Raw genomic sequence first — 25,662 nt, forward strand, 5'->3', positions numbered from 1 at the left:
GGCAAAGAGATTTAAATTGGGCTTCATTATATAACCATGTACCTGAAGTGAAAAAAACAAGTTCTACATAATTCCTAGGAACTTCCCAGGTAGCACAGTGATTAAGAATCCGCCTGCCAATGAGAGAGACACAGGAGACGTGGGTTCGATCTCTGGGCTGGGAAGAGCCCCTGGAGTGGGAAATGACAACCCACTTCAGTATTCTTGCCTGGAAAAATCCATGGACAGAGAAGCCTGGAGGGCTACAGTCCATAGGGTTGCAAAGAGTTTGACATGACTGAGCAACTGAGCATATAGTTCCTAGCAGGGAGAGGGGACCTTAAACCACCGGACTGAGACAAAGAACCACATTCAGAACAGCCAAAAGGGAGATCTGGCAATTTCTATTCAATTTATCAGGACCTATTTTCAGGATGCTATTGTAATGTTTACTGCATTTAAAAAAATACGTTAAAAAATATTTGGTGTGAAAAAATAACTGTAAAAGGCAATACATATTATATAAACCCCAAAGGATTTTGCACATATTTCAATGCTGTGAATTCAAGCATCTGAAGTCCTACATCCTCTAGCTCTCCCAGGCCTGGGGCCACGGTGGCATGTCCTAGTGCAGCTTAGACAGCATATCTTTTCTCTCCCTCGTGCTTGGCCTTATGGTACTTCACATAGTCACTGTGCAGCTCCTTGAAGACGTCTCTCACCCCCAGTTGCAGTGAGGCCCGCAGGAACTGGATGTCGGACTCAATGCACAGGTCCAGGATGAGGTAGATACCCTCTTGCAGGAGGACTTTCACCGCCGGATACAAAGTGACCTGGGATGAGGGGATACACTTGTCTGTGAGAGTGAACAGGCAGATGCCAGGCCCTAGAATACCTGATAAGGGAGTCCAACTTTGGCCGCCAATTTGAGAAAAGCTGCTCCTTTTAAAATGTCATTTTGCATGTAACTTAATTGAATATTCATATCTTAAAAGTTTATATTTGGAGGAAATAGAGGTCAACTCAAGCCAACAAAAACCTGGACTAAAACATCATGAAATCAGAGGTAGCACTGCTATTCAGTAAATGATGTTTCTGTGCTTACCAAGGGTATTTAAAAACTGGAAGCTTTAGATGTAAAAATCGTATAGTAAGAGTCACCTTATGGGTCACATTCTTCCATGTGGCCAATCTTACTGGAAGCTATCCTACCTGTGGGATGAGGGCAGCAAAGTCACCACTTTCCCCAGAGCAGGGCAGGTGGGCAGCATTCTCCAAGCAGATCCCTGATAGATCTCGTCACAGGACCCAATGTCAGATGTGATTTCTAATTACCATTTAATAGGTATTTTTAGTTCTTTCAACAATAACACAATGGACCCGAAATGCCTAAATGCCCCAGAATAATTTAATCGGTCCCTGTGTCCAACAAGGCAATCCTTCCAAAGAATCTGGGTTAACCAAAATCTGGGCCACAGCAGGAGAAGTGGGCAGTCCAGCTCTGGTGTGACTACATCTGCTACTGGCACAAACTTTCAGATCAGAGATTCAGACTGGTATCTGGACAAAAACGCCAAGACAGCAGGCACTGCTCACCCTGCCGGGGCCTCCCGGGCTTCAGCTGGACCTGGGCTGCACAGAGTCTGCACACCGCAGCAGGTGCAACCAGAAGCAGCAAGAAGGTTCGGGCCAACAAGCCTGGGGTGTGGCCGGTTCTTTATTAGTGTCCTGATGACCTAGCAGTCCATGCCTCTCTGCAAACATGCAGCTTCTAGTGAGGATACAGTTTATTTACTAGAAGAAGTATGATTCACCAAGGTAACCTCTGGGAAGGCATAGTCCTAAAGAGGCAATTTGTTTCTACTGCTAATGATGCTATTCTTCACAGTTATGGTTATTTTCACATGATAGCTCAAAAAGCATTTGACAGATGATCACCTTAATTAAATTTTACTATTTTATAGATGATAAGAACATTCAAGGACAGCAGGAGGAATGACTGGTCTGTGATTCCATACTAAGGTATTAGGGAAGGAAAGAAAAAATGAAACAGACAAACTAAAAACAGAAGTCCTTAACCTCACCAGCTGGGGTAAGAACTTGCTCACTCATTCACTAAATCATCACTCACTAAACAAATAATCCCCCTTCCAAAGGCAAGTAGAGGCACAGTAATTTCCCCAGGGGCAGAACAGATATCTGAACTGAGTGTTGGAGTTCAGATATCGCAATCCTTTTACCTGGCATCTCCTGGTGAAGGCAAAGCCCAGAGCACGGGATGGGGTGGGGTGGGGTGGGGGAACAGGAAGGCAGTAGGATCAGGACAGCACAGGCACTATACGTCTTTACATTAGACAACTTATTTAGAAAACAAGGCGGGGAAAGTCAGTTTTTACAACACTAGCCAATGAATGTAAACACTTCTAGGTAACTTTTAAAAGGACCCTAGGCCAGGTGAGTAGTGCAAACTATTTACCCAAAGCTATCAATAAAGAGGGAAAATTGTAAATCTGATCCATGGGTAAAAGAGAAGATAAAAGTGACCATAATTTCCCTGACACATACCCAGGGTAACACAACACTGCATGGAAGGAACAAGGTCTTTAGCAGTGGCTGCCTCTCCCTGACCGAGACTGTCTCACTGTCATCAGCCCTGATCACTGATACACCTTCCCCCATGGCACCTGCCTCCAAAGCGAGGGGAAAGCGAGCTAACAAACTTGAGGGGAAGGCAAGCTACCCCTGCCATCCAGCCTGTAATTAAAACTCAACACATCTTCCTGGTCTCGACAGATTTACGGTTCTCTCAGTAGAAGTTGCTAATACACATGGAATACTTCCTTCATTACCAATTTTAAAAACAAATAAAAGGTAAAACATAGACTGTCCTGCCAATGGATTCTGGGACACAACAGCCTGAGATAATTCCCCAAGCCTTTGGCCTTCAAGATTAAAAATCAAAAAATAACTGATAAGCATAAATTAGACATGTATAATGAGGCTGGGATGCGAAAGACTTTTCATACAGTAAATCTCAGGATGATAATCAGTGACTTCACACTTCAAATTACAGACTCCCCTCTTGTCCTTAGGTAAGTGATACTGTGGTGTGTCATCCTGTTCTTCACCTTGTGTTCCAACAAAAGCGCACACATTAATGACTGCTTGGGAAATATCAAGAGTCTATAAAAATGCTAAATAATTGCAAGGAAACCAAACTCCAAGCCCACATCTCATTCAAAGGATGACTTCAAGGGGCTCTTGCATGCGGCTCTGGCTCCCACACACCTGCCTCCCACCCACCCTACCACCTGCCCACATGATGGGCATCTCCACTGACTGAGGGAGCAGGGTCGGGGCTGAGGAAATGCCCTGAAACAGGGTCAGGACAGAAGCCAAGACCATGCCAGGCTTTCTGAGGAATCCCATTCAGATGACCCTCCTTTGAGGAAATGCTGACTCCTCTAATGTAACACTTTACCAGAGGCTCACCACCGTTCTTACAAGATTTACGACAGGATATTCTATCGAGAGCAAGATATACTACACAAGTAGAGAGATATACCCCTGAACACACTGTACTTTAAGCCTCTGACTTTCCATTTAAACAAATCAGACATGAAGTCTTATAATGAACTTACTACATAGGTCACAGGGGGTCTTGTGGAATTACAAAAATAGCACACTGACACTCCAAAGTGAGATTACTGTTGAAGAATGAATGAATTATCCAGAAGCCTAAAGTCAGATGAACTGGGACTACAGCCTTTAATCTGACTGAACAAGTCTACCAGGATCTTCCCCAGGTCACCTATTTGAGTGAGAGCAGCTGAGTCACATGCACAACAAACCCTTGAGCCCCCTGCTGCTGAGGGACCCTAGGACCCCTCTTTCTGTCTCCTGCTCTAGGACTTGGGTAATATTTCATCTCCCTCATGACCCAAGAGACCAAGTAAACTAGGCCTAGGGTTTGTGCTAAAGCAAGAAAAGACTTAACGGTGGCTGCAGGAGCCCACAGTCCCCGCGCTACCAGCCTCTGCATCTCTGTATGGCCCTCTCAGTGACCCTGCAGGGCTGCTGCACTCGCAGGACAGCTGCCACCAGGGAGGACCACCAGGCCCCACGGGTCACACTGCCAGAGGAGCCTGAGATCGTGGGCTGTGAACAGAAGTGCCTGGGGAGGCAGGCGGCTCAGCTTACCTTCTGTGCCTCCATCACATACTGGGCCACCATAAAGGGAGAAAACACCCGGAACTCCTCGGCCCGCGCTGTCATGTGGCTGTACATCCTTTCCACTAGGCGGGCACACTCCAGCACCACTGGCAGGTCCTCTGCACTTCCTATGGAAGCAAAGTATTTCCAAACCGATTAATTCAGAAACCGTGCATTTTAACTCTTCTAATTTTACACTTTCAACATAGCCCAAATTATTCAAACCTTCTGTTTTTTTTTTTCTAGACTCTTTAATAAATTTGAAGACAGAATTAGGGGGAGACAATGCATCCAAATATTTATCTATATTACAAAGAGAAGAACACTTAGAATACTCAAGAGTCCATGATTGTTTATTTAAGAGATGAACTAGAATAACCAAGATTTTAGGATCAATCTAGGATTGCTATTGTATTTAAAAAGGAGATGGATATCTAAAAGAAAAATTTAAATGGGAAGAAAAAAAACTATCTTAAAAAAAGGCTTTTGATATTAAATGATTCTAAAGATAAGATGGCCTAATTGTGTCTTTGCCTCGTTAAGTTTCAAAAGTTGTCTAGGATTTTTCTTTCATAGTCGGATATATATACATATATATATATATATATATATGACTCAACTAACATTACTAGATCTACCCAGTTTCCCAGATTTATTTCAGACTCCTAGTTCTTCCCACCCTAGAGTGCCAAGATCTCCCAGGCCTTAACAAACTCCTCCTTGGAATTCTAACAGTCTGAAATGTACCACAACCCAGGATACACATGCCCCCCCAACGTCTGTCACAGTAGGGTGGGCCAGGCACCCTGGCACAGTAGAGCAACCTCCCTGGTTTTCCCTCAGCATAGTAATACACTGTTTTTATTAAATTCTAGAAAATGCAAACAAGCCTGCAAGGACAAAAAGCACATTCGTTGCTGCCAGGGGCTGGGGCTGGACCCCAAGAGGGCTCTTCTGGGGATGAAACAAATGCTGTTTTAACTGTCGTGGTGCTTTCCTGCATGAATTTATCCATCAAAACTCACTGAAGTATACTTCAAATGGATGCAGTTTCTCACACATATATTATGCAACAATGAGCTTGATTTTTGGAATGCACAATGCTTTTTTTAGACATTGAATATACATACAAATATCTTACACATATGCAGTTTTTATAGGAGAATGCTATTTTATGAAAGTACATAAACTGTTAACATCACTCCACTGAACATTTCAATAAGTAATACTTATGAGCGAGTCTCTTTAGTTTCTAATCTATACCACATCTTCTCTCTTGAAACTCTGAAGACACATGCAGTTCACACAGGAATTCCTGGCACCTGTTATTTCAGTCCAAGTTCAACATGTGGTCATTAAAGAGTATAACCACCCACAAAAATAAATAAATAAATAACCAGCTAAGATCCTCTGCAATTAAGCCATGAACACATCAGAGAGCCCAGTCTGGCCTGACGGGAGGTGACTGGGCCATAACAGCAACAATCAAGGCAGAACTCAGAGCCCAAGATCAAATTTAAGGGCATGCTGATGACCACATGCTGCACACACCCAATCCACCCTGACTGCCAGGCCAGGACCAGGTCTTCTGCCGCAGTGGATGGCATAGCCAGAACCAGGCTCTTGCTCATGAGTTCAGAAGTGATCTCAGTGGCCTGGGGTCACGCCCACGGCCAGCACAGGGGCAGGAACCTGTTTCCAAATTCTGTTGCCAGACAGATTCACAAAGTCACATGAGAATGCGAAATACCTAACTGTGCTACTAGCTGACCCCAAAATTAGGCAGAATAATTTGGGAATTACAGTCAGTATTAACTCTACCTTTTCTCTTTCTGCAAAAGGTAATTGGTTAAGTAGCTTAAATCTCCAAGTCTAAACCCATTAACCTGATTCACAAGTGGGGATTACCACCATCTACTTGGGTGATTACCACCCATATATTTCTAGTCCAGAACTACTGCCTTGGGGTTTCCCCCCTGATGCCCTCCAAGCTGAGCTCTCAGGCCCTCCTTTGTAGTCCCAAGCACCCAGCACACCCACCTTTGTGCCAGGCACATCACACAGTATGTTCATGCTACACAAATTTGAAACAGCACAGTATAGAGAACCTCACTTTATATGCAAATTTCTAAATAATGAGAATCTCCTACTAATTAGAAGTTTAGCAAGAATCAACCAACTTCAAGGCTGGAAAACCAGCTGTACACATAATTTATGCAACTGCCATATGGCAGTTTGCTTCACTGTTAAACAAACACAACCTTGCTGAGATACAGCAGGAATGGTGAGCTGCAGAGACTCCACCCTTTTATAAGATGAGTGATGAGTTGGCTCGATCACTGCCTGCTCCCCTTTAATCTCCCCAGTGACCTACGAGCTCCAGAAATAGTTCTTGAATCCACACACTTTTTTGCCTCCAGAAAATAACTATTTCAATTAGGGGAAGTCAAATGCATTCACTGCGGTAGATACGGTAAAAACTGTGACAGTTTTTTTTTTTTAATGTGACATTTTAAAAAACTGTTCTGAGTATTCCTTTAATGATCTGAATATATATCTTATTTAAACTTCACTGGGTTGTTTAAGTTGGGTGGTTTTTTACCTTCGGTAACATGTGTGACCAGAGACACCTGTAAAATAAACACATTTGAAATTGTACATAATACCGTTTCTCTGAATTACCTTTGTCTTTCTGCCGTCCTTCATGTATAACTGAACACACCAATCTATGAAAACAGTTCAGGAAAGAAGGGATGGTTTTCAGCATTACCTGCAATAAGAGGCAAAAGAATATAAAAATATGTAGGCAACTGTTTATTTCAAGTTCTACTTCAAAGGAAATTGTATTTATTTCTTTCTTAACTTTACCTATCAGGATACTCAAAACAGTTACGGCAACTCCTTCTAGCCAGGACTTTCTAGGGAAATGCTCACTCTACTTACTTAACTGCTTTACATCCTGTTTTCATGGTTGGAGTAGGGCTCCCACACTGCATAACTTTAGGAATCTAATGAAGCCATCCTGGTTTAGAATTTGCTGAATCTGTCCTTTACTCTAAGTTGTTTCTGGTGCATTCTTGATATGGGTAGAAATAAATAACAAAAAGTACAGTAGCCAATGTATTCAAGTATAATAGCCACTAGAGAAAAAGATTTCATAAAGCAAACCCATTTAAAATGAGAAACAAAATTTCTCATTTTTTAGCAATGAAAAGGTCTGGGTGGGACTTTATCTTGAAAAATGATATCTAAGTTATAAACAGGATTCTTTTATACTCAACCGTTCTGAGATCTCAAGATTGCCAGGAGAAATATCAATAACCTCAGATACGCAGGTGACACCACCCTTATTGCAGAAAGCGAAGAACTAGAGAGCCTCTTGATGAAAGTGAAAAGAGGAGTGTGAAAAAGCTGGCTTAAAACTCAACATTCAGAAAACAAAGATCATGGCATTCGGTCCCATTACTTCATGGCAAATAGATGGGGAAACAATGGAAACAGTGACAGACTTTATTTTGGGGGGCTCCCAAATCACTGCAGATGGTGACTGCAGCCATGAAATTAAAAGATGCTTACTCCTTGGAAGAAAAGCTATGACCAACCTAGAGAGCATATTAAAAAGCAGCAACATTACTTTGCTGACAAACGTCTGTCTAGTCAAAGCTATGGTTTTTCCAGTAGTCATGTATGAATGTGAGAGTTGGATTATAAAGAAAGCTGAGTGCCGAAGAACCGATGCTTTTGAACTGTGGTGTTCAAGAAGACTCTTGAGAGTCCCTTGGACTGCAAGAAGATCCAACCAGTCCATCCTAAAGGAAATCAGTCCTGAATATTCATTGGAAGGACTGATGAGGAAGCTGAAACTCCAATTCTTTGGCCACCTGATGTGAAAAATTGACTCATTGGAAAAGACCCTGATGCTGGGAAAGATTGAGGGCAGGAGGAGAAGGGGACAACAGAGGATGAGATGGTTGGATGGCATCACTGATTCAATGGACATGAGTTTGAGTAAGCTCTGGGAGTTGGTGATGGACAGGGAAGCCTGGTGTGCTGCAGTCCATGAGGTCACAAAGAGTCAGACACAACTGAGCAACTGAACTGAACTGATCCTGAGATCATAATCAAAGAAGGACACTGTCAAATAAAGCAGCCACAGCCACACATGGTTACTAAAATTTAAATTAAGTTAAAATTCAATTTCTAGTCATACAATTTCTAGCCCACATTTCACATGCTCAAGACATGGCCAACGGTTCCTGTGGGAGACGCAGGTACAAACAGCCCCAGCCCAGGAGAAGTCCTATTGGGCAGCACTGCTCTAAGGCTTAGGGTGAGCAAGGAGTGAGTCAAGTGCTAGGACTCTTTCCTTTGGTACAGTTTATTCAAGCAAGGTCTGGAGAGCATAATATATCATTCTTTATGTCAAATCATCAACTTCAGCAACATGTTCAGAAAGAGGTCATTTTGCCAAGTATATCAGTGTGTCACCGTGTTTCCTGAGGCCCTTGCTTCATCCTAAACATCACAGTGATGAAAACTACACAAATCCAAGGTCAGATCATCTGAGTTCACACCCTGCTTAACATGCAGTCCTAGACAGAACACTGAATCTTTCTGTGCCTATTTCTTCATTTGCAAAATGAGGATAATAACCGGTTGTCATGAAGGTTAAATAAGGTAAAAGATATCAAAAGCTCAGAATGGCACCAGCTGCTGTACTGCTGGGTACCCTGGCTGGGCTCACTTTGTGTTGTTCCCTTCAGATTTACCCGAGCAGATTCTACCCTGGGGTTTGCATCAACCCTTTGTATCACCTACTATGCACATAACCCAACGCATGGGCCCTGCTCCCCTCAATGTTCCCCACAGGCTGTCACAGGTCCCAGCCTTCTTTATTGCAATACCATGTTGTTATCCTTGTCAATTCTCTCCTATCATTAAACGGTCTAATTCTGCTCAATGGTTATTCATCATTGGTTTTGCAGGAGATGCACACAGCTTTCCAATGTTACTTTCAAAAACTGCATGAAATCCCACAGCTTTTGCAAGATCTGCAGTTTACAGTCACACAGTAATCTAAGAATCAGCAGGGATCTAACAAACAAAGATGCTGACAAGATGGGCAGGGCCAAAGGCGATTGTTAAGTGGGGAGGACATTGGATGGAGTGCTTAGTTTACCAGAAAATAAATTTTTCAAAAACTACACTATTGACAGGTCTCCAAACTTAGAGCATTAAAACATTTAAAAATATTTGAATGTGCCTATGTATATGTGTATCTGTCCTATTTAGAAGTTCCCATGCATCACGTAGAGCAGTGGCACAGCAAAATGAACGTTGGTCAAGGAAATCTAGTCTTCTAGCTAAAATTCAGACTCAGCGGGGTGACACTGATCAAATCATTCAGCACCTGTGAGCATCAGTTTCTCTACCAATGAAATGGAATTGTCGCTGACTACAGAGTTGCTGTAGGGGTGAAACGAGACACACAGTACATGTTCAGTAAATGTTAGCTGAACTGAAATCTTTTCTATGAAGCATTTGTTCCTAGTCTCATTTTATTTAAAAAGCGGCATACTATAAAACTGGAACTCAGGATGCCTCACTCACTATATCCAACTGAACTGTAAACCCGAGATGAGATCTAAGCCAATGAGTGACATTTAAATATATGATCCCCGTGTCTCACCAGTTAAGAATCTGCCTGCAATGCAGGAGATGCAGGTTCAATCCCTGGGTTGGGAAGATCCCCTGGAGAAGGAAATGGCAATCTACTCTAGTATTCTTGTCTGGGAAATCTCATGGACAGAAAAGCCTGGTGGGCCACAGTCCAAGGGGTCTCAAAGAGTCAGACACATCTTAGTGACTAAACAACAACTTCAAAAACAGAATAATTTCTAATGGGCTTCCAGAAAGACCTACTACACAGATATGTTTCAAGTGTCAGATTCAACACAGCCTGATGTGAAGGTCACGCACTTGTGTGCATGAGAAACCACTTGAGCCTTAGAAACCACTGGAACCAAAAAGTTTGTCTTGCAAATCCTTATGCTCCTCCTGCTGCTGTTCTTCTGAAGGTTGCATTTCCCTGCCCACCTGCACCCTGCCCTCCTCACCTTCGGGTGACACTGCAGGATTGAAAAGAGCACGTTGTGTGCCTTCGAGAAGATACACTCATACTCAAGGGGCTTCAGGTGGTCCAAGGGCACGGTCAGTAGGACGCTGAAGGCCAGGCTGACGTGGTGCGGGTTGCTGATGGTCCCTTCTCCCTGCCTCAGCAGCACGGCCAGGATGTCCAAAACAGGTCCCACCAGAGCCAGGGCCGAGGGCTGCTCCTGACAAGCCTCTCGGGCCTGCAGCTACAGGGCAAGGAACAAGGGACAGAAAATGAAGACAATTCTCCAAGGAAATAGCCCCAAGCCCGAAGTGACAGAGGTAAGAAAGGCCAGACTCCAGCACTGACCAGGTCCCACCCTGATCCCCCTCCACAGCCCCGACCCCCTTCCTCCTGATGCTCCCCCTACCCACACCTAAGACAAATGGGCTTTGCCCACTAATGCAGATTCCCAGTAAAACAACAAAGCAACAAAACAAAAGATCAGAGAGAAGGCTTAGACCCTATGCCCTGAGAATGTGCTAATCCAGGGCAATGCTCACGTAGCACAAGTTAGACTCAGAGCTGATAATGACATAAGCACAAGCTGTAAGCACAGTGCTTACAGCTGACTTCAGGACGCAGCCCCAGAAACACGCTCTGCATAATAAAACCAGAGCATGACAGAAGCAGAAGAAGCAACTGAAAGGCAGGGACAGGGGTATGCACAACCCAGAGGTACTTACTGTCAGAGCCGTGACCATCTGCGGGCACACGCGCCAGAATAAACTGGCCTTCTCTTCACTGCATGGACAGTTCAGGAGTAACTTAACCAATGTCGCAGCTGACAACACAGCCTAGGGGACAAGGGAGAACACTAGCAGTGGAAGGAGCTAGCTCTGGAAGGAGGCTCATCTCAGGAAGCAGGCCAGTCACAGTGCTGTGACAAAGCAGAGCCCATTATAGTCCTATGCTGGGGTGGGAAGGAGACTTAGCTCGGGTCAAGTCCTGAGAGTGACGCCCATTACACCACCTGAGGGAATAAATGAACTAGATGGGCAGAATTGTGGCAAAGGAAGAGCCTTCTCTGTAGTATCTCACTAAACCAAACAGATAAACATGCCAGGACAGTGAAACAGAAGAGGCTGCAGAGATCTTAATCAGACACCCAGTTCATCAAGGTGGTGTCAAAAGAGGAGGCCACTGTACCTTACCCATGAGATCCATCTGTGCTTAGGGATAAAAAGCAGGGCCAGAAGGAAACATGGACAAAGTGTGACAATTAGACCAGGTGCCATGATGACAGGTGATGGTTTTAAACCATGAGAAGGGAAGGAAAGTAACTATGACGCATGTGGGTGTCTCACACCATGAACTCGAGCCTCATGGAGGCCCTTCCTCCTCTCCTAATGTTGTAGCCTCCACCACCATGAAATCCTAGCTTCTGCGCTTTGCTCTTGCTCCTTCTGACCAGACATCCCCACTCTCTCTGCTGAAATCCACTCCCCTCTCCACCTCCTTGCAGGCTGTCTCCCCATCAAGGGTCTGCTCACTGCCCACCCCCTGCCATCCATCTCCCCACTCACTCACCCATTCTACCTCTTCCTGTTTCCACAGCAACACCCCCAGTTCCATTCAAATCCACTTTATCTCTGAACTCGGCTCAGTCTCACCTCCACGACGTTCCTCTGAGTAGCTGATAGGTATCTTTCTTTCTCTTTAATAAATAAATACTGCATGCAAGATCTGTTTCTTGACCAGGGATCAAACCTGAGCTCCCTGTAGTGAAGCATGGGGTCTTAACCACTGAACTGTCAGTTCATGGGTTGTATTTGCTGGTTTGCTGAAGGGAAGCCCAGAGGCCTTCTTAAAGCTAGGCCTTCGGTGCTGCAGACACACAGTGAGAACTCCCAGAAAGGCAAGCATGTGCTGTGGGGGGTGGGGCTCACATGCAGGAGAAGCAAGCTTCCCCTGTCGCCCCCAATCTGCCCCCCACCAGCTCTCCTCCCACTCACATTAAAAGCCAGCTCTGGGCGCCAATTCTAACCAGGAGTCAAGAAAGCCCTCATGAAGCAGAGAAAGCCTGGGACCCAGTGAGCCCCTAGCTTTCCTCCTCCTGTGCAAGCAACAGCCTCCAGCCGATCTGGTGCGCAGGCTGGTTAGGGGGCCAAACTCGAGCACTTTGGCTCTGCACAGAGGCTCCCCAGACACACAGACCTAGTGTGAAGTCAAGGCTTCATCAGCAATGACTGAGTAGGCTGGGGGCAGAGGGCCCAAGGGCAGCTTGCTACCCTGAGCAATTCTCAAATGGGAGCCGGCTATGTGATCAAACCAAGTAACATTTTCAAAAGTATGATGTGAGTGATCTCAAACAATGGAGAGCAGAACTTAACTTCTTATGTGTCAATATTATGAGTGTGTGCATGCTACACTTGCTAAGTCTCTTTAGTTGTGTCTGACTCTATGCAACCCTGTGAACTGTAGCTTGCCAGACTCCTCTGTCCATGGGATTCTCCAGGCAAGAATACTGGAGTGGGTTGCCATTTCCTTCTTCAGGGGATTTTCCCAACCCAGGGATCAAACCCACATCTCTTACATCGTCTCCTCCACTGGCAGGCAGGTTCTTTACCACTAGCACTACCTGGAAAGCCCAATAGTACTCCATATGATAAGAACACAGTTGTAATTTGAAAGAGTTCCCCTTTGGAAAATATGGCCTCTGTGCATTGAGGACCTGGGCTCCCGAGTCCACAGCTCCCTCCCAAACTCCCTCGGTGCCTATAGTCTCTGTCAGATTGATACCGCACATTTGTTTTGTTTCAGCACTGACACAGGCATTTTTAACTTTTCCCATTGAAGCCAAAGGAGCAACCCACCTGCAGATCTGCTTTCCACAGGTTACTGATGTCCAGTCCCTGGAGGATACACTGCAGCCACCTGCGGAAGTCCTCTGTCGTCCCAGCCTCTAACATTTGGGTGACCAAGGCTCCCAAGTGAGGCTCAATCTCCTCAACTATCTGAACTGGAATCGCAGGATCTGTGAGGGAAACAAGACTGCTAAGATATGACAGACATGGGGCAGGTTAAATAAACCATTTCAATAAGGTGAAATGGTGTGCAGTCACTAAAGGCCAGCATCTCGGAGACATGGAGAGAGTCATGGTACAAGTGAAAAAGCAGGGCACACTCACAGCCTGACACCACCCTCTCACACCCAGCCCCTGTGCCCTGCCCACAGCACCTGTGCACCCAGTGTAGGGAGTCCGAGAGGATGATGATGATGATGTTTAGCAGGGCTTATCTCTGGACCGTGGGAGACAGGTGACTGACAATTGCTTTATACTTTTTTCTACTTTTCTTATATTCTTTTATAAAATCAGTAGGGGCTCAGGGGTGGGGTGGTACTTTTACATAGATGGGGAGGTTGAAGGGATGGAAAGAACCCCAAGCTCATGGAGACTGCCTGCTGCAGTCACCCAGGTGATCCTATTTAATGCAGGACAGTCTTATGAAGTAAACCCAGGGTCCAGTCCACAGGTTTCATCATAGAGCCCACAGTTAGCGAGCTCTTGGACCTTTACGATCCGATCCCAGCACAACTGTTCCAGCCAGCAGATGAGCCCACCCTGAGCAAGTCCCTCCTGTGCCCCAATCTTTGTTTCCTACAGGCAGCACTGGGGGTGGGTGGACAGGCCCAAAGCTCTGAGAGAGAACATCCAGGTCCAAGTGTCCCAGAGCTGCAGGATCCTGGAGGTGCAACCTCCCTGAGCCTCAACTCTCTCATCTGTGAAATGGGTGGGACAGCACCAACTCCCAGAGTTGGTCAAACACTGGACGGCTGAATGTCAGCACCATGACCTCACTGCCCTCCCCTCACTCATCTCCCCCGAGAGGCCTTGCCTGCCAGAGTCCACTGTGCTGGTCACTTCAAAGCCTTTCCTCACCCTGTGACTCAGGTAATTTGTGTGAATGTCTGTTTACTAAATTAGGTCAAAACCAACACCTCATTCATATCCAGAGGAGGACACAGTTACATATATATAGGAAGCATTTTTAAAAGTGATGGTTTTTTATAACTGAATCGAGGTAGTCAATTCTGTCAGACAGCATTTCTTACAAATGCTCATTTTTCTGAGCTGAGACCTACTTGAATCACCCCCAAGGACCAAGGTGGTCACCTTAACCCTCCCTCTCCCAGCCCAAAGCCCCGGGCCACCCTCCCTCAGCCTTTCCTCCATACCTCTCACCTCCCTGGTCCCTTCTAGAGGTGAGTCTAGCAGCTCAGGTGTGTGAGGCCTGCCCCCAAGGCAACATGGCAATACTCAGGCCTGTGATTTGGGGGTGCAGTGGGGTATGAGACTTCAACCCCCGACCCAGCTCTGTCTCTGGGGTAAAAGGCACCACAAGTCCAGGGACACATAGTTAGGACTCAGAGGCTGCCTCTAATCACAGGGGTCTCAGGGATAAAGGAGGACACTCCATTCTGTTTAACAAAGGGGAAGGGAGCCAGAGCTTTAGACCATCAGGGGCTATTTCTTAGGACACTGGTTTTAAATGCTCTAACAGAATATGTTGAATGAGTTAACAGAAGACTGAATTTTATCCATTAAGAACGTGACACCATTCCCTAAGAGAGTCCCTGACAGAGTGAAACAGAACACAGAACACGTGACCAAGGCCCACCAGTCAGTCCACACCCAGAGCAGATCAGGAAGGGAGGCAGCAGCCCTCCGCCCTGGCCGTGGCCCAAGAGGCCTCTCTCCCTACAAAGCCAAGAACATCTGGGTGTGTGAGCAAACCACAGCCCCAGCTCGCCACCACAGCCTCCCCACCAGGAAATAGAGAGGTCAGTGTTCACTGTGAGGGCTGGGCTAGGGGGCGGGCTCCCTGCCCCACCTCAGAGGATCCTAACTAGCCTCCACCTCAATAACAAGCAAATAAGAAGAAAACAGGCCCACAGCAACTGGGAACAGTGCTACCTTGATGAGATCAAGTTGGGGATGCACTCTGGTCTGCTAACCTCTGACCTAGAGGACAGCAGGGAGTGAATTCTGCATGAAGACACTGGCTGGGTTTTTGGTCCTGATTAGCTGGCCTGCAACGGTGACATCCAGCTAAAACACTGCAATGACCTCATGGGCCGAGCTGCTGTCCAATCAGTACCCACGGCCCTACAATGGCCAGTGCCACTGAGACCTGGGGGATGACATCCACCCTCAAGGAATTTCATGGGGTTCCCTATAAATTAAGTCACTTGCAATTTTAAAAAGTTGGCAGGTTTAATCTTTCTTAAATCCACTGGTGGTGCTGAAGATCTCATACTGGAGGGCCTACAAATAAGGATGAAGCTATCTACGTTGACTTCTGGGGCCAGGACAGAAAGACTCAATCAGAGAAGAGTGATTCAAAACTATAAACCAGAACAACCTCCAAAATAACTGAAGAACTAAAGTGTGAAACAGTATATCTAGAAGGCTATTTGTGTAAAAAGCAGGGAAAGAACTGTGAGTAACTGCTCACGTGCACAAAGAAGGGAGACGCTGGAAATGAACATGAGGGAGGGCTTCCACCAGCTCCCGGTGCAGTACCCTCTGAAATGCACACCTGTTTCAAAAAAGGGGGTGGGCAGAAACTCACCTGGCTATCACTCAATGACCTTTCACCAAAAGCTCTACAGTACGAAAGTAGCTCAAGAGAAAATGTCTCACCTGCAAGGACTTTTCTCACAGAATGAAACACGGAGGTACACACAGAATCCTGAGGATGTAGTTCTGGGACCAAAAAGAACAGAGTTAAAAACTGCACAGCTGCCTGGAAAGATGGGGGATCTCCCACTAGGGCTGGCAACTCTAACAGGATCTGAGCATAGACGGTCTGGTAGAGGGCGCTGTAAGCGGACAGCGCTTTGTCTGTCCCTTTGTAAACATCTGTCCGACTGTGCCTGGAGCACAGGGCCATATCGGCCTCCAAGAGCGAGCCCACGGACGAGATGACAGCAGGCGGGAGGCGGCCCTGGGCCCCAGGGGCCATGCAGTGCTGGAGCAGGGCCCCCGCTTGCAGCATCACCTCCTTCAACAGCTTGGGCAGCACTTCTGGGGCCTCGTCCTGCTGCTTCTGCTCCTTGACTAAAGACCCCAGTACTTGGCACACCTTGGTTAAGGACACCAGCAAAAGCTGCTGGCCCAGAGGAGTCTGATTTTCTGACCATTTGCCTGAAGTCACTTCATTGTGCAGTTGGTGCCCTGAGAGGAAGGCAAGGATTTTCCCAAAATTGAGCCCCAGGCTGAGCTTTCTCTGGATGAGCATCTGCAGGAGCTGTTCTAAGAATGTTCCCACCACCTGGAGGAATTCCAGCCAAGAGGGGTCATCCACACTCACAAGAAACCTCCTACTTGCTCTGAACAAGGAGGTCAGTGTGATCTCAAAGATATCGCTAACATACATGACCCTGAGCACAGCCTGGGCACTCTTGCCTCTCTGCAGGCAACCAAGAAGCTGGTAGCACATCCTCAAAAACCTGAGGGTCAGGGAGGAGGAGCAAGAGCTGCCCAGCGTGGTGACGGCCACAGACAGTAACAGGAGAAAACAATGCACATGATAGGGTACCAGGAGGTTGTCCAGCTGTAGAGCAGAAAGAACCCCCAAAAGCTGCAGGATGCTCTCCAACTGCTCCCCCTCCAGCTGAATGGGGGAGTCACCCCTGAGCAACGAGAGTACGTTTTGGGCAATTTCTCCTCTTGGCTCTACACCTTCAGATCCAACTTTGGCAAATCTGCTTTCCCAGTGAGCCATGACCATGTAATCCTCTTCAAAGAGCCAGGGCAGCTGCTGGCAGAGAAGAGCTGGGTCCCCCTGGGCAGCGGCACACAGCATGCTGCCGCAGCGCGTGGCCAAGCCCAGAAAGAATGCAGAGTGGAGGGACTGCATTTCGGGGAAGAGAGGGCTGTGGAGGACAGCCTGGGAGATCCTTTCGAGTGTGATATCTGGTTCCTCCTCCGCTGAACCTTCCTGGGCTTTGCTCACTGGCAAAGTTCTCAGCAGGATGTTGGCCAGGTATTGTAGGTCATCTGGACCAAGATACGATGTTAAAATCATGAGATTGGACATGACCAAGTGCCAGTGGGCGATGGGGTAGGTGAGCGCACTCACTGTCCCAACTTGGCCGTCCCAGGAGGCCGACGTTCCCCGGGTCACACTCGCTCTCCCAGAGCCCAGGATGTAGGCGGCATCATGCCTCAGAGAGCAGAGGGCTTCTTCAGACTGGAAATTGGCTTGCAGTAAGGTGTTCTTCATTCTCTGCAGGTGGAGCTGCTCCAAGCAGTACCGACCGAGGGAGTCAGACTGAACCGTGAACTCCTCTATCTCCTCCCAATGCTTGGCCTCCACGCCGGGGAGCAGTGGAAGGAAGCCCGAGGGCTCTGGCGTGGCGCCCGTCAGGGACCCGGGCTGAGAGCGGTATGTGCTGCAGCTCAAGCCCAGCATGGTGTCCACCTGGGCCCAGGTGTGGGCGAGCAGAAGTGCAGAGTCACCGACCTTCTGCTGCCAGAGCTCAGGCGTTGAGGGCCAGGGCTTGCGGAGGAGGTCCAGCAGGGGCTTCACGAGGCCCTGCAACATTCCGTCCATGGCACGCCGCATGCGCCTGACGACGGGCAGAGGTGAGCCATCATCCAGGCTCCGTGCATGGACCATGACACAGTACAGCAGCGAGCTCAGCGACAGGGACTTCAGGGCCATGTCCTCATCAGCCCGCAAATCAGGCAAGACCAGAGACTGGAACTTCTCCTGCACAAGGGCCCACATGTCCAGGACTTGGCTCAGGGGAAGCTCCAGGAGGCACTCTTGGAGCACCGCGGCGGGGCCGGCAGCCAGCACTGGTGGCCTCAGCACCTCAGCTGCTGGGCGACAGAGCACCCCCAGCACCTCCTCGAACAGCCGGGGCACCTGCCGGAGCTTGGCATACGTCTGGAAGAGCGTGTGGATCAGAGCCTCCTGGGCTTTCTGGGTCCGTAACTCTGTGACTTCTGCATCGATCCACGCTGAAGCCAACAGGTCATCCAGGTCTGGCTCCAGGACCAAATGATTCAGGGAGAGTAAAACCTTGAGGCAGCGGAACCAGGCCGGCATGAGGGCCTGTGGATGGTTTAGTAGTAGCTCAGCCAGACGACGGTAAAAGTGGAACTGAGCCTCACCATGCCGGATTCGGTCAGCAGCGATGTTGTAGATAGTGTTACTGGCCACTGAGTTTAGAAGCTGTTCCACAACCAGGAGTTCTGTGGTCCAATCGGACACGGACAGGGCTTGCCTCTGCTCCTCCAGGTGGGAAATTCTTAAGCAGCCAAAAAGTCGAGGGAGCACCTTGAAGCAGAGCAGCTGGTTCCCCTCCTTGAGGTAAGACTCTACAAAGAGTTTGTACAGCAAGGCCACAGAGTTGGCCACAACTGAAGCCTGAAGGGATGGGTCACAGTAGCCGGCATCCACCAGCCTGGCAATCATAGTGCCCAGGGGAGCTAGGAGATTCTTCATGGCCCCCATCTTTGGGTCGCCTTGCTGCTGTTCCAAGAGCTCCTCTTTGTACGAAGGGAGCAGCTCAGGCTGAAAAGCTCCACCTCGAAGCACGGCCTCAATCTGATTCCTAATGTCCCGGCCTAGCGCTGGCCGCAGCTGGCCCTGGCCAGCCTGAGTCCACATGCCCCCTGAGAGAAAGTGTCTCAAGACCAGGCAGGGCTGGAGCAGGTGCCCAGTCACCTCCCCAAAGGCGCGTCTCGGGTTGACCTGCCGCTGCTGAAGTGAGAGGTAGTGGCCGAGGCTCAGGTGAATGACTTCAAACAACTGGGGTATTATGGCTCCTGGCTGCCTACAGGCCAACCAGCAGAGCTGGCTCAGCAGGTCAACTATCAGCTCCTGCCTGGCCGTGTAGATGACAGCAAGGGCAGGTGTTGAGAGGATACCCTGGCAGCAGCTCAGCACAACACAGATGTTCCTCTGGGATCCCGAAAGAGAGAACTCGGCTATTCTTTCATTGATGATCTGAGTATTAAGAAAGAAAGGAAACTCGTCACTGACCCTAAACCTACAGACACTCTAAAAACACAACACAATGAGCAAACGCACTCCTTGCCCTGATCATAATGAGAAAGAAATGCCCAGATAAGCACATCTAAATGAACTTGACTTTTCCTTAGCACATCAAAGGAAGGCAGAGGACCTGCCTTAATTCCTACACACATCCATCTCCTACCAATATAAATTAAGAAAAGGGCTCCAAGCCTTTGTATATCTGCTGTCCCTTTCTAAATAGCAGAGTTTTATAAGGCTTAAAGTCCAAAGATTTCATGTTTTCTTAGAACCTAAGCCTATAATTCAACTTAGATGCTACAGGTAGATAGGACACTGGCCTTTGGTTATGATCCTGTGGTCCAAAACACATTTTTATAATCAGTAATACTGTTTGTATCTAAAAAAAGCCAAAGCAAAAGGCATTCTTAAAAGAAGAAAGCAAACGTTGCCAGTTACTACTTATGATAATAGCAAACCCAGTTTATAGCTTCCAAAATTCTGAAATTCACAAAAACCAGAAATCATGAGGGCCAGGCAGATTCCAAAATTCACTTATGGGTTACGTGACTTGCTTCCAGCCTCACAGCATCTGAGAATCAAATTTATCCCAGGTGCTAGGTTATGAGTAGCCCAATGACACAGGTGTGTTTATCTCCATCCATATAACTGCGGGCTCCGGAAAAGCTGAACCAAAAATATTTTGTGCTTAAATGCTAGCACTCTACTACAGTAATCTCCAAATATTTCTGATTATACAACTTTTTCCACTTTTATACCTGATAAGGTTATAAATTACACACATGCACCATAGTACGAGTATTTTATACAATTATACAGCATACATAAAAATTAAAGGGACTTTTTAAAAATCGTATAAAGATGTAAGATTTTCTTCTCACATCCCCAAATGACCATTCAGAATAATCCAGTTTGGTGACCACTGACCTATTATTTTAAAGTGACGCAATTCAGAGCATAATTTCTAAGAACCACTAAAGCCTGTGAACCATCAGGCAGCAACCATTTAATTCCTCTGTTCCCAACCTCTACTGCTTTTCTCCTGCCCACTGAGTCAAAAACCTTTGAGGAAAGTCTCATCTAGATTTTGACCTTTGATCTCCCTCCAGTCCAACAAAAAGGTGGGGGGAAAGTCATAAAGTAGCATCATTTGCTGGATACCTTTTCTAATTAAAAAGGTAATTAACCAGCTTATGCTGCTAAGTCACTTCAGTCGTGTCCGACTCTGTGCAACCCCATAGACGGCAGCCCACCAGGCTCCCCCGTCCCTGGGATTCTCCAGGCAAGAACACTGGAGTGGGTTGCCATTTCCTTCTCCAATGCGTAAAAGTGAAAAGTGAAAGTGAAGCCACTCAGTTGTGTCTGACCCTTAGCAACCCCATGGATCCCCTACCAGGCTCCTCCATCCATGGGGATTTTCCAGGCAAGAGTACTCGAGTGGGTTGCCATTGCCTTCTCCAACCAGCTTATAAAAAAGTTCTAATCTTTTATTAAATATTAAATAATATAAAGTGCTTAGTTCAGTCAGTAATGAGAGCCATGGCAGATGAGGCCTGCCCAACGCTCACCTCCTGCTGTGCAGCCCGGTTCCTAACTTCCAGGGGTTAGGGACACCTGGTATAGAGTATCTGATATGCACTCAATAAATATCAATCATTATTATAACTTTAAACGTACTATTTTTTCTTCTCCTCTACTGTTGTGCTGTGTGTGTGCTCAGTTGTGTCCGACTCTTTTCAACCCCATAGACTGTACCCCACCAGGCTCCTCCATCCATGAAATTTTCCAGCAAGAATACTGGAGCGTGTTGCCATTTCCTACTCCAGGAGATCTTCTAGACACAAGGATCGAACCTGCATCTCATGCATCTCCTGCATTGGCAGGTGGATTCTTTACCACTAGTACCACCTGGGACGCCATCTCCCCTTCTACCTTGATATTTTCTGCATCTTGATATAATTAACCATAAGACAATTAAGCTTCTGGCATTAACAGGAAATCAACAGAGATACATGTAACACATACAAGATAACACAGGAAACCGTTAATTACCTTGATGAGAGAAATCTGAAGGTTAACTGTCTTTCCATTCCTGAGGAGGTTCTGAAGTTTTCTGCTATGTAGAATGTTATCTACATAGATCCAAAGCCTTTCAACAATGTCTTCCTTCAGTTCAAGTTTTTTCTTATAAAATGCAACCAATGACTGCCTTGCCCAATCAAGCAATACCTGAATTTGGAAAAAAATATACTTAAAAATAAATGAATTTCTTTATCAAGAAAAATACTGGACATTTATAGGGACATCTCATGAATAACCAAATACAACTGCCAGGGGGAAGAACTTTCTTTAAACTTATCTTTGGTAATATTATGCTTTGGTACCTTAAAATATGTATTATTAAACAATCAATTAAAAAAAACTAACTTTGGGGACTTCCCTGGTGGTCCAGTGGCTAAGACTCCATGCTCCCAATGCAGGGGGCATGGGTTCAATCCCTCGTCAGGGAACAGGATCCCACATGCCACAACTAAAAGATCTTGAATACCACAACAAAGATCCTGTGTGCCCCAACTAAGACCCAGCACAGCCAAATAAATAAATTAAATTAAATAAAAAAGAAAAAAAACTAATTTTGCTTTCACCTGGGGCCAATAAAAAGTTTCAAGTGAAACAGTTTCTTCTAACTAATCACTTCCAAATTTTAAAAGTTAAAAGCACAACAATTGCTCAGGATAGCCACAAAAAGAATGACACACAAAAGCAAAGATGCAGAGTCAGGAGACCAGAATGTGTCCTGGCTTCTTGAGTTACCTGTAGATCTCTAAACCTACTTACTGCATTCAGAAGACAGACTGTTCCATGAATGATTCACAAATGCTGTATTAGAAGGAGGGCTGAACATAAATAGTTTTCATTATTGTGACATGATTCCTTATTCATAACACAAGGAAGGGTGGTGAGGCCTCAGCTCAAGACACCAGGACTGTCAATAACAGCATGAATAGTACAAATACTAAAAGGAAAAAACTCTCCCAAGAAGGATAGTGGAAACCTTGATCAAATTGCCTGCCAAAGCTGTCAGGTGACACTTAGGCAGCCAAAACAATTCTTATGTACAGCCAGATTTAGAAACTACTAGTTCTGCTGGGGAGAAGGCAATGACAACCCACCCCAGTACTCTTGCCTGGAAAATCCCATGGACGGAGAACCTGGTAGGCTTCAGTCCATGGGGTCGAGAAAAGTCAGACACGACTGAGCAACTTCACTTTCACTTTTCACTTTCATGTATTGGAGAAGGAAATGGCAACCCACTCCAGTGTTCTTGCCTGGACAATCCCAGGGATGGTGGAGCCTGGTGGGCTGCCATCTATGGGGTCCCACAGAGTCAGACACAACTGAAGCAACTTAGCAGCAGCAGCAGCAGCAGTTTAGGTCATAAAAATGTAACTTTCGCATTAAACTTACTTGTTCTTTATTTGGAAGAACACACTGGTGGGAAATCCAAGCAAAGTGAGCTAGTTTTAGTTTATCTTCCCAGGATGTTGTCTTGCTTTTAAGTTTCACAGAAATGCCAGAATAAACAGCTGCCATTTCGGCACTTTAACTACAATTTAAAGCAATGGAAAAAAAATACATTATATAAAGGTCAAATTTAATAGGCACCAAAAATGAACATTATGTACCTTATTGTCTACATAACTCATACTCCTTTAAAAAAAATTATTCAATGAATTAAAACACCATTGGGCAGAAGTCAATATATAAGATGCTTGAGTCCATGAGTTTTCTAGAAGACATTCACATGAAAGCAGACAGAAGATAGATTACACACACATGTGCAAGCATTCCTGCTGTGATCAAACATCACATCCTCAGAGATCAGTGTGCAGGAATTCACTGAAACAAAACCCAAAGTGTTCCAATTACTTGTGAATTACTCAAATTACTTTATTTTCACACATAGATTGAAAAGATTGTTTCTGCAAAAACGTTCTAATACATACATATTGTAGACTATGTATTAGGATCCACTCCATTAAACCGTTTAAAAAGATAAGCAGTATTTGGAAATGGTAATATTTCTCCAAGTTCAAAAGAAATAAAGTATAAACCCAGTCCCAATAGAGAGACTGTTATTTCAGCTGCAACAGTAACTTCATTAATTTACCAAAATGCGCTGCTTCTAAAGACTCTACAAAATACAGTTATACAATTAATGCTGGAAAAATACAATACAAAAAAATTATGAATAAAGGAGGAATACAAACATACCAACCACTTATAATCCTATAAAGCTGAGGTAAATGTAGCTTTGAGTTTCCTAAAAGTCATAGTAAAACCGGAAAACACATTAGGTTAAATCATTTTCATTATATAAAAGTAAACAAGTCAGTTCCTCAAAGGAGAAAGTTTTTCATGATACTTAATACTAAAATAAAGAGATCCCAGGTGGCTCAGTGGGTAAAGATTATGCCTGCAATGTAGAAGACACAGAGATGCAAGTCCATCTCCGGGTCCAGAAGATCTCCTGGAGGAGGGCATGGCAACACACTTCAGTGTTCTTGCCTGGAGAACCCGGTGGACAGAGGAACCTGGTGGGCTACAGTCCATAGAGTCGCAAAGAGTCGGACGCGACTGAAGCCACAGACCACAGCACTGCAAATAGCAACAAAACAGGACCAATGAAATACGGAGAAAAAAATAACAGCCTCACGATTCTAATTTAAATACTCTCAAACGTAAAGAATTTGCTCTCATGAGAGCTGGATCACTAGATGTTTTAAATCTAAGGGATCCGAAATTCTACAGACCTACCTTCAGAACTAATTCTCAATAGGCATCTTTACAAGGGAATAAGGAATGAAAGTACCCTTCTTCTGTTACAAAGACCAGAACAGTCAAAAGATGTCAGTCTGCCCGTGTGTCAAAACATCCAACATACATCCAACAGTTACTAACTTAACTGTTAAATTCAATGTTAGACAGCCATCAAGACCATCACGACAGCTACAAAGTACTTAAAAAGTGTCTTAAGAACTGGCTACAAAGACGCCCCAGACAACTCTCCTAGACCTGCCAACCTTGGGCTCCCGGTGACCGCAACGATCTCTGCGAGAGGGCGTGGAAAGCCGGGTTGAGGACCACAAACCCGCGAGGACCGCAAAGCCGCGTCCGTTCTTGAGCGTTCACACGCCAGAACCCTGAGGAACTCAAGGAAGCTAACAGCCAGGAGCCAGGCGAGAGGCCGCCGAAGGAGCGAGGTAGCGGGGAGGACCGTGGGGAGCTCACCTGGAGGGACGTGGTCACCTGGTAGGAGCCGCGATCTGGGCGGAAGGCCGGCCAGGAGGGGACTCAGCTGCAGGCCACCCCAGGTGAGGAACTCACGCAGGCCCCGCCGTGAGGGGCAGCGGACTGGTCGGAGGGCAGTCCCCGAGTCGGGAGCTCTCCCCGCGGTCAGTCCCGGATGGGGACCTTGCGGGGACTGACAGCGACAACGGGACCGACTCCGGAGCTACCACGTGAGGGCCTCGCTTCTTCCACCCAAAGCCTGCCGCGCGAGGCTAGACGGGGCGGCGCTGAGAGGGGCGGAAGGAGCGCGGGGGCGGGGCGGCGCGCGCGCCAGGCATAGCCAGCCGAGAGCCGAGGCGCCGCGCCCATTGGCGGAGACAGTTGCGCGTCGAGGCCCGAGCGGCCCGGCCCAGCCCGCGGCGGCTCCGCGTTAGTCAGTTATGGGGCGGCCGCCCAGAGCCGCCGCGGGGGCGCCGGGGCTCGGGGCTCGGGGGTCCGGCTGAGCCGGCCGCGGAGAGCGAGCCTGCCGCGAAGGCGACGGAGGCGGACGCGGGGTGACCCCGGCGTCAGCGGCGGCGGGGGAAGCGGGAGCCGCCTGGGATGTTCAGTGAGTGCGGGCGGCGGGCGGCGGGCGGCGGGCACGGGTGGCGGCGCGGCCTAGGCAGTGGGGGCGGGGCGGGCAGGCGGGGCTGCGTGGCTGCGGGCGGCGGCCCCGCCCGGAGGCCCGGAGCGCGGGCCCGCTCTCTAGGGCGTTTAAGCTAGAGAAGTGTCTCCGGCCCAAAGTCGGGATGAAACTTGGCACATGGTGGCGGGGAGGACGCTGACGAGCGCGGCGGTGCCCACCTGCAAGGGCGCCCTCGAGGCGGCCGCACCCCTGACAGCCGGCTGCCGGGTGTGCGCCGCGGAGCCGGGAGGCCGAGGAGCGCCTGGGCGAGGCGTGGGCGGGGAGCCGAAGGTGAGGGAGCCGGTGTCCCAGGCTCGGCGGAAGTGCGGCCGTGCAGACTGCGGCG

General features: G+C 47.2%; 2 protein-coding genes across 7 annotated transcripts in view; one reads left to right on the forward strand and one right to left on the reverse strand.

The window, feature by feature from the left end:
• Positions 1-367: 367 nt before the first annotated feature.
• Positions 368-25,318, reverse strand: URB2 (URB2 ribosome biogenesis homolog). 3 transcript variants are annotated; one of them, XM_081570297.1, is made up of 11 exons: positions 24,445-24,465; positions 23,636-23,684; positions 22,829-22,967; positions 21,413-21,589; positions 15,994-19,312; positions 13,162-13,322; positions 11,032-11,142; positions 10,308-10,550; positions 6,874-6,961; positions 4,180-4,319; positions 368-812 (listed from the first exon to the last, which is right to left on the reverse strand). In XM_081570297.1, the coding sequence occupies exons 3-11, from the start codon at positions 22,952-22,954 to the stop codon at positions 615-617; spliced, it is 4,563 nt and encodes a 1,520-aa protein (XP_081426423.1). In that variant the 5' UTR covers positions 22,955-22,967; positions 23,636-23,684; positions 24,445-24,465; the 3' UTR covers positions 368-614. The 3 variants fall into 3 exon arrangements, with proteins under 3 accessions (XP_081426423.1, XP_081426420.1, XP_081426421.1); XM_081570294.1 differs by lacking the exons at positions 23,636-23,684; positions 24,445-24,465 and adding an exon at positions 24,653-25,318; XM_081570295.1 differs by lacking the exon at positions 23,636-23,684 and having other exon boundaries at positions 24,445-24,576.
• Positions 24,473-25,662, forward strand: part of TAF5L (TATA-box binding protein associated factor 5 like) — a 35,158-nt gene continuing 33,968 nt past the window's right edge. For 2 of the 4 annotated variants that reach the window (XM_081570301.1, XM_081570299.1), the window contains exon 1: positions 25,074-25,259. Coding sequence is in view for 1 of the 4 variants with exons in the window: in XM_081570298.1 (XP_081426424.1) it covers positions 25,455-25,607 (153 nt within the window). In the remaining 3 variants the exon portion in view is untranslated. Of the gene's footprint in view, positions 24,736-25,073; positions 25,260-25,315; positions 25,608-25,662 lie in introns of those variants that run through there. The other 2 variants (XM_081570300.1, XM_081570298.1) reach the window with 2 other exon arrangements.

Source organism: Giraffa tippelskirchi, chromosome 2 (assembly GCF_054371585.1).
Source record: "Giraffa tippelskirchi isolate mGirTip1 chromosome 2, T2T-mGirTip1v1.2.pri, whole genome shotgun sequence".
Classification (NCBI taxonomy): Eukaryota; Metazoa; Chordata; class Mammalia; order Artiodactyla; family Giraffidae; genus Giraffa; species Giraffa tippelskirchi.

What these genes read in the sequence shown, in the direction of transcription:
- URB2 (XM_081570294.1), bottom strand. Translation starts at nt 22,954, where the DNA reads ATGGCAGCTGTTTATTCTGGCATTTCTGTGAAACTTAAAAGCAAGACA. An exon ending in TTCTTCCAAATAAAGAACAA is followed by an intron (nt 21,590 to 22,828) that starts GTAAGTTTAATG and finishes TTCCAAATTCAG; the next exon opens with GTATTGCTTGATTGGGCAAG. An exon ending in ATGTGATGGAGGCACAGAAG is followed by an intron (nt 813 to 4,179) that starts GTAAGCTGAGCC and finishes CCCTCATCCCAG; the next exon opens with GTCACTTTGTATCCGGCGGT.